Source organism: Fulmarus glacialis, unplaced genomic scaffold (assembly GCF_000690835.1).
Source record: "Fulmarus glacialis isolate BGI_N327 unplaced genomic scaffold, ASM69083v1 scaffold1839, whole genome shotgun sequence".
NCBI classification, from domain to species: domain Eukaryota; kingdom Metazoa; phylum Chordata; class Aves; order Procellariiformes; family Procellariidae; genus Fulmarus; species Fulmarus glacialis.
In genome coordinates this window covers 51,536-60,142 of record NW_009233650.1, presented here as the reverse complement: position 1 = coordinate 60,142, position 8,607 = coordinate 51,536, and the positions used below count along the sequence as shown (strand labels likewise).

The following is an 8,607-nucleotide window of genomic DNA, read 5'->3' as shown; positions in this document are numbered from 1 at the left end:
ACTGAAAAGGTCAGCTATGGAATATTTTAAGTCTCTAGAGGAAAATATCACATTTAATCTAAGTGTAATTGTATCTTTCTACACAGTAGCTATGTTTTCTTTTTTTTTTTTGTTCTTCAAAATGCTAAGTCCTGTGTTAAGCCTTTACAGTCTATACTAAAGAAAGTTATGCATTCCTGACGAGGACATACACACGATGAAGAGTGAAAGAACTGGCTTCATCACTGTTTAAATAATTTCTGATTTAAATAATTTGCCTGCCTGGTTGGTCTTGACTTTATTTTTACTGTATTACTGTAGGGCATGGAAGCCCTAGTTATGTACCAGGTCCCCGCAGAAGAGTTCGTAACATAAGTAACTCTAACAAGATTATTGTTTATAAAAAACAACCCGATGGGCTTATTGACTAGTGTTGCATTTTAGATCTAACAGTATTCAGTATGTTCACAATACTACTGTAACGATTCAAAAATTCGATAATCTATGATACTGCTGTATTTTGATCTTTTTCGGTATGGTATGCTGGGATATTCACAACCGAATATTTTTTATTCTTTAGTATCACACATGGCTAATGAATGGAGGCCCTGCCCCTGTTGGAGACAGGCCATGTGGTATTGGAGACAGGTTTGACTGTGGAGGCCGTGGGCAGGAAGTACAAGTTGAGCACATCAAGGCGTATGTTTGCAAACCACCCGCCAGCACAGACAAAGCTGTGATTGTGATTCATGATATATTTGGATGGCAACTCCCAAACACCAGATACATGGCTGATATGCTTGCGGCTAATGGATACGTGTAAGAAATACTACTGTTTTCAAAGCGTCTTTTTAATAAGAAAGTTTGTTGAACCAACTATTTCCTTTCTTTATATAAACCATACAAACACAAATAATTTCATAAGCTTCACTTACATGTTTCTCTAAAGAGTTTCCGGTTTGTTGAAACAGTGTAAGAAGTCTAACATAGTTGAGTAGTCCTACCGAAACGAGATAGTAGGCGAGCACAGAAGAAGAGAAGGGAAACAGAGAAAAATCTTACTCCACACCTTTCATCCCCCATAAGCCCGAAGCAGCCTGCTTCCTCCCTCCCCACGCAGCATCTCCGCAACTTTGCTGTTACGGTAAAAATTCCAGAGAAGCTGAAAGTTGTTCTGTGAAGGTAAAGTGTACCAGCTTGTGCCAAAGAAAGAAAGAATTTCTCAAATATGTGAAAAGCATATTGGGTATCCTCTTTCCTGTATTACTGGGTTAGCATTCCTTCTAGCCCAAATGTATGTACCATGTGCATTGTAGAGGTATTTTTTTAAATTCATAGGAAACTACTAAGAATTTTCAATTGCGGTTAACAATTTGTCAAATTAATTAACGAATTTTAACAGGACAAAATGTATCTGGAAGTTATGCTAAGTCTCCTTGTTAGACATAGAAAAATAATGAGGGTTGCTTGTATAGCGCTTTGATGTAGATTAAATTCTATGCATATTCAACAAAATGAGTTTGTTGTATAGTACACACGGACTTCCCTTTAATCCTTTCTCAGTATTATTTCATGTGCATAAAATGTTTTCATTTTTCTTGCAGAGCCATCTGCCCAGATTTTTTTGTGGGACAAGAAGCTTGGAAACCTTCTAATGACTGGGCGTCTTTCGATGACTGGCTGAAAACCCGAAATGCCGCCAAAATAGACAAGTACATCCGTTGTTCCTTGTCCAGCGAGTGGACATCCTTCTTTTGTAGGAATTTTTGCCTCAGTAAAGATGCAGGATTAGATCCTAAATTATTAATGGGTCAAATACAGCTGGATGTCCACAAACAGAAATTTCTTGCAACTCGTGGGTCAAGCTCATGGTTACGTGAGGGGTGCTTTTTGCAGAAAAGTAGAACTTTGAACAAGAACAAAAGCGCCCACTGTTTATCTGTGCAGAGAGTAGAAATGAGATGAATGACTCAAAAGAAAAGAACTAGCAAAGGCTAGAAAATGCAGCTCGCTCCTTCCACTTCAGTTTGATTCAGTTCCCACAGGCAGGCACAACTTCTGTGGATTTCAGATAGGGTGCAAACACCGTCACCAAACACTATTTAACTAGGGGACATTGGTCCTGCTCCCCATCAGATCCCAGCTAGTTCAAAGCATACTACTTTCCTATTCTTCTAGCTATATTTTTCCTATTTTTATCTGACACGTAGCTTGATTGCATAATCTTACTGCTGATTTTGAAGCAACAATTTCAAATTTACTTCCACAATTTCATAAAATATTTGTCTCCCTGATGAGAGATAGTTTACCTATAGTCACATTTGTGATAATGGGATGCTCTTGACTGGCTGTGTCTCTCTTAAACTTCTATTTGTGTTAGCCTATAAGACAACTATTGCCATTTGTGAAATTAATTGGACTGCTGTTTATAAAATCACCTTAGGTTCTAGTAACAGTGATCTAGGAAGATGGATTTTCTCCTTTGTCTTCTCCCTTGAAGTTTCTCTTGTATTTTAGAAATGAATAATAGTAAACTAGTGTTGTGGGTTGACCCCAGCCAGCAGCCAAGCACCTACACCGCTGCTCACTCACTCCCCCCAAGAGGGACAGGGGAGAGAATAGGAGGAACAAAAGCAAGAAAACTCATGGGTTGAGATAAAGACAGTTTGATAAGTGAAGGAAAGAGAAAAAACAGGAGTGATGCAAAGACAGTCGCTCACCACCTCCCACAAGCAGACCGATGCCCAGCCAGTCTCTGAGCAGCAGCCACCTTGGAGGCCAGGGGAATATAGAGCCTTAATTCACTTTCATTTACATGTCTCAGAGAAGTTGATGTCATCCTGAAGTATCTAAGTGAACAATGTGGTGCAAAGAAGATTGGTGTCATTGGGTTTTGCTGGGGTGGAGCAGCAGTACAGCATCTGATGCTGAAAAATCCTCATTTAAAGACGGGGGTGTCCCTCTATGGTAAGTCTCAAATACCTATTACGTTCTGAGCAGACATGGCTGGTGCAGGAACTTATTCTGTAGGAGTATTACTGTAATAAAATTCAGTATGACATCTTACGGAAAAAGGTAATTTTATTATACAAGATCTTTAAGCAATTTGATTTTGCACACTCACATTTTTGCACTTAATCGTAACCAGCAAGATCTATGTATTCAAGTGGCATGGCCAGGATCGCTTCTGTGCAACATAGCATAGAAGGGACACCAAATGCCAAGGCCTCACTATGGCTCAGGTTCCTCTTGGCTGGCGATTATAAAATGGTTTCTGGGCACATCTTTTATATCTTTTAGGAGCCAGCAGTTACTATGAGGTGGATCTTTGCCACAGCATCTTGCTTACCTCAGTCTGCATAAGTCTTAGAACAGGTTGCTGCCCACTGTCTGGTTTTCATTGATTGGAAAACTTGTTTGACATACATGTCTGTACTCTGTTCCCCCGTTGGGCGAACAGGGAAAGACATGGCAGTAGTGATACGCTGCAACCTTTTTGCCATCCGTCTGTTAGAGTGCAGGGTCTTTTGCCAATGAGTCATCTGGGCTGGGGGCTGCACAGGCTGCAGACCTTCAGGTCATGACATGAACACCTTATCCTCAATGTTACTCCTGGCAGTGGCCCCTCGTTACTAATATGAACCATTTTTTAGCTCTCTGTTTTAATCCTTGCACTTTCACACTTCCATTCTTAATGCATTTATGCTACCTTTAATTATTTTTTTATAAACCTCTGTACTTCTATATAACCCAGAGCAATTTATATTCATTTGAGGTGAAAGGAAGTTGAAGGTATTTTTCCAGAAAGTTTAGGGGGACTATTTTGCTGCACTGATTTGCTGATCAGCTGAGTCAATTCAACAATGCTAGTTGCTAATTTTTTACTTTTCTGTTGAAATAATTTAAATAATGAAAAGAGTGGGTAGGGTGGTAGCTAGTTCGTTTTACTGTTACTTAAATTCAAATATATTTGAATAGTCAAAATTACAATATCAGTTTGTTATGAATTTATATCAGTATAAATATATGTAACACTGAAATCCTAACCATGTATCTGGAATGATGAATATTTACAATTATCTTAAAAACAGCCGTGCCAGGCTAGAGGTGAGCAGCTCTGAAGCGTCCATCTTTCACAGGACCCTGCCTCTGGCAGTGGTCAGAAGCAGGTGCCCAGAGAAAACCACAAGAATGGGGCAGATGTAACAATTCTTTCCTGACTTTTTCAGACAGAGCTGGTTTTTCTATCTTCAATGACATCCCAAATCACAAGAGTTATCACAACAAAAGGGACTTTTAAGCAAAGTGTGTTTAATTCCATTACAAACTGATCAGCTCTAACTGATCAGAACCCATTGCATATGCCTTTCCTTCTTCCTTAGGAGTGATCAGGTTCTTTGAGGACAGATCCAGTTTGCTTCATCCCACCTTCTTCATTTTTGCTGAAAAGGATGACTACATCCCATTGGAGCAGGTGAGTTTCCCATCAGAGATATTTGTCTTTCTAATGCTTTTCATGCTTGTTTTGTAGTTTGATATTTAATTAAGAGAAAGTAGAAAACTAAGTTGCACTTTTCTTCCTCTTTCACTAACTCTTACACAAATTAATTCTATACAAATTTATGTTATATGTTGTTTATCGCCAAACCAAAAAGTTCTACAGTAGACCCAAAAAATGTTTTCTGTTTCTGTTTCTGTTGCAAAATATGGATGATTGATATATGAGAGTTCCTAGGAGGAAAAGGGCAAGAATCCAAAGGAAGACTTCTGTCAAGTTTAGGATAGGAGACCCTCTTTAATCACACTGATGGTGCATAAAATCAGCAGAAAGTCCCCACCTGTACTGATGGAATCACTAGTTGCAGGAGAATTAAAAAATCCTGTGACTATGCTTTTCCTTCTCCCACTGTCCTGCAGAGCTTCTTCCTTTCTGGTACTCTGTCAACAGCCTTTCTGGGGAGCATGGGTGGAGAATGACTGGAGAAAGATGATTATCTACCAAGGGGATCAAAGAAGAAGACACGCTTTCATTCAGTGGTGTTGCTTTAATTTTCCTGCCAAAAGTGTCAGTAGCTTTGAACTGCTGATTTTGTACCTGTGCCTCTCCTCCCTCAATTTCAAATTAATTCAAAATCTTGCCCCCCTTTTTTTTGTGAGGTCTATCAGCTGTAACTTGTACAGTGATCACTACACGCTAACCTTCTCATGACACAGAGCAATAGGTGTTTTTACCTTTACAGGTATTATTACAGTAACCCATACACTTTTTTTGCAGTTTTAAACAGTCACATGCTGTTATTTTACTGGAGAAAAAAGCCTAGTTAAATAAAGAAACTGTAGTAACAGAAATGCATTTGGGTATAAAATTAGTAGAAGAGAAAAAGATGGCAAGGGCGCACTGTGTCTGTCTCCCAGAAAAGTTAAAAACCAGGATAATTTGAGAACTGTAAATATATAACATGTTAACTCTGTACTCAGCCAACATAGAACATTCTCTGTTACAGGTTACCGTACTGGAGCAGAAGCTTAAACAAAACTGTAAAGTTGATTACCAAGTTAAAATTTACCCTGGACAGACGCATGGGTTTGTACATCGTAAAAGAGAAGATATCAATCCTCAAGATAAACCTTATATTGAGGAAGGAAGAAAGGATATGATCAACTGGCTGAATAAATATCTTTAGCATAAATAAATGCCCATAAAATAAATCAATTGTTGTAGGAAATCAGAAAATAATACAGACTATATTGATTAAAATGTTCTTAAAACCGTCAAATTATTTTGTAAAACTCTTTTGCAATAACACTACTTATTTGCACTTATTTTCTAAGTAGATGCTTAGAAATGGCTTTTCAAATGCTGAAAGCTATAAATCTAAAAAAGATTTTTAAATTTGATCTTGTGTATCTTAAAATTATTAGATTCTCATGTGGGATGTTTTCTAGAATCTGAAAGTTTCACTTTTTTGTATTAGTGTCAATATGATAAAAAATCATTGAAACTCTGCCCACGCTTGAGAAATGCTCTCCTAAAAGCTGTGTTTAAGGTTGTTGAGCTTTGAAATTTTCAGCTCTGAGATTTTCAGCTTTGAGGTAAATATAGTTCTGGTTTGGCAGGCTGGGATGTTTTCTTGGAAACAGAATATCCTATTCAGAATTCATAAAAACAGATCTAGAAAGAATGAAAGGGAAGGACAATGGGATGAAATGTATGCGGACTGAAAGGGGGCTGCAAAAAGTTGGGAACCATGACTGGAGTGAGGAGACTAGAGGAACATGCAGGACCAGAGAAGAAGGACCTGAACAAGTGGGAAGAGGGTAGGACACAAAGAGACTGTGAGGTGCAGGAAAACTCACAAGAGAAAGAAGAACAAAGCAGGAATAGGGGACTGCCATCAGACATACACAGAGCATAGGAAGAAAATACGAGTGAAGACTTCCAATCCCTCTTCTTCTCCCATTTCCAGACTGGTCTAGTAGGGGGAGAGCTCAGAAAGGCAGGAGTTTCTTGTTGGCTGCCACCTTGTTATTTCCTTTAGCATCTTATTACCTACTCCACGTCTATCAACTGACTTCTGGATAATCAGTTTTCCTATCTTTCAGGCATTACCAGTAGCCTAAAAGTGCTACCAGTGCCTTCCTTTCTTCCACGGAAAGGCTGGCCTCTGTGTTTGTCCTCCTCCATTCCCCGGGGACGTTGCATGTCTGCCCGTGCTGTCAGAGACATCATGGCTCGTGGCGCACAGAGGTGCTGAAACTCCCCGAGGTGAACTTCAAACCTGCTCACATCTAGTTGTTCTCTTTGAATTTTTCTTCCCCCTCCGTACAACTGTCCTCCTGTTTCTGCTATAAAATTAATTTCATTCAGAATATGGTTAAAATTAACTTTCGTGAAGATTGAACCAAACGGCTCTGGACACTTCAGTCTTTACCAGACTTTCTGGTATTAGTTCTCCTTCCTGCTAATAGCGAGCACTTTTCTTTTGCCCTTCTCTCATTTTTGATGCATTTACAAATACTTTTATTACTAGTTCTGTGTTGCTTGATAGCAGTAAGCTACGCTGCTGCCTTAGCCTGTCTGTGGGGTGTGTTGTTCCTGTACTCTTGTCCTCGGACGCATGGCTGTGTTTCCCCCCTTTATAAGCCTCCTTTTTGATGATGAAACACTTGCAGGCACCTGGATGCAGCTGCAACGGCCTCTTGCTGTGCTGTCTGCTCTTCCTCCACATCAGGATCGTCTGACGTTTAATAACATCTCTTTCACTAAGCACCGGTGTCCTCCACTCCTTTCTCCCTCACATTATCTTCATCAGAAGCCCCAGCACCAGCTGTTTCTGCTGCTGCTCCTTCCCTTTTTTCAGGAAAGTGCATCACATCATTTCACAATCAGCTCGATGCAAACCCTCTGTTCATCTCTCATGGTCTCAGGCAGTTGCTCTACCCCCCGCCTCTCATTCAGGGTTGAATCTAAACCAACCTGGATGACAACATTACCTGCTCACCTCCACGAATCCTGCCAGTATCATCAGGTTTCTCTCTACTGTGATTTAATTAGATATGAGGATTGGTCAGGCACAGCCCATCCCTAGTGACTAGGGGAACAACACTGTATTTCTGCTCCTTTGGTCCTTCTCAGTGTAATTCACAGTAACCATGTGGTGAGGAGTTGCCTGCATCTGTGATGCTGAGGGAATAGATGCGGCTAAAAACACAGCCCAGTTTCACCTCAGTGAAATACTTGTGAGCCCAGGGACCCCCTTCAGCTTTCACAGAATATTATCCTTCAAGGTGCAGCCCCTCAGTTGTTTCCATTGCCCCGCAATATTTTTCTTTTCGCAGACACCTCTGCTAGCCATGCCTGGCAGCTCCCTCACGCAGTCACCTTCCCTCCGGCTCCCCCCCAGCCGGGGGCACACGCCGGGCCAGCCCTAAGTGGTCTGTGATGGAGCTGCAGCCGCGCACGTCTTTGAACGCCATAGTGCCTCTGCTTCAGAGTCTCCCACCAGGTGGGTCCCACCTCAGGCGCCACACCCTCAGCAGTTCCTCAGCCACCCCTCCATCTCGAACCCCTTCTTCATGTCACTCCTTCCCCTTCCTCCTGCAATGCACTGCAATGCATCTCCCGTGAGAAAATAGTTCTCCCTGCACCACACTGAGTTGATACTAAAGAAACTCTCCTGTCTTTCAAAAAGATTTCATGCAGACTTCTGAGGTAAAAGTGCAAAAGCTTCCCTTGCTCCTTGGCTTATGCCCTCAGTCAGCGATTAGTGCTGTTCTCTGGTTTGGGCACTGCACATCGTGTTCCCGTCTCCTTGCTGTTTGATTTCAGGAGAGAGAAGCCTGTTCTTAGTGGGTCTAGCCAGCACAGGGAAAGCCTCTTTGGGTCTGCAGGGTGTTGTGCCATGAGTCACACTGGTCAAAACAGTCCCTCCACATCGCAGGTGAGAAGTTCCTTGATGCCCTCCCTGATCCTTCCCTTGGGCTGGATCTGTGGGCTGCCCAGGGACCTCCAGACAGAGGGAAGGGCCGGACAGTGACTTCTGTGCTTCCTGCCAGTCCTGACATGGTTCTGGACTCAGCATATAGAGGAGAAACAGTTTCACGTGGGAGAATTGCAGACACCTCCAT

At 41.4% G+C, this 8,607-nt stretch overlaps 1 protein-coding gene across 1 annotated transcript; it reads left to right on the top strand.

The window, feature by feature from the left end:
• The first annotated feature begins 567 nt into the window (after positions 1-567).
• CMBL (carboxymethylenebutenolidase homolog (Pseudomonas)) lies at positions 568-5,736 on the top strand. Its single transcript, XM_009585371.1, has 5 exons — positions 568-798; positions 1,584-1,691; positions 2,804-2,946; positions 4,362-4,453; positions 5,484-5,736. Exons 1-5 carry the CDS (start codon positions 575-577, stop codon positions 5,661-5,663), a joined length of 747 nt encoding a protein of 248 aa, XP_009583666.1. The 5' UTR covers positions 568-574; the 3' UTR covers positions 5,664-5,736.
• The last annotated feature ends 2,871 nt before the right edge of the window (positions 5,737-8,607 follow it).

Coding starts and splice junctions, on each gene's coding strand:
- CMBL (XM_009585371.1), top strand. CDS start 575: ATGAATGGAGGCCCTGCCCCTGTTGGAGACAGGCCATGTGGTATTGGA. Junction 799..1,583: donor CTTGCGGCTAATGGATACGT/GTAAGAAATACT, acceptor TTTTTCTTGCAG/AGCCATCTGCCCAGATTTTT. Junction 4,454..5,483: donor ACTACATCCCATTGGAGCAG/GTGAGTTTCCCA, acceptor TCTCTGTTACAG/GTTACCGTACTGGAGCAGAA.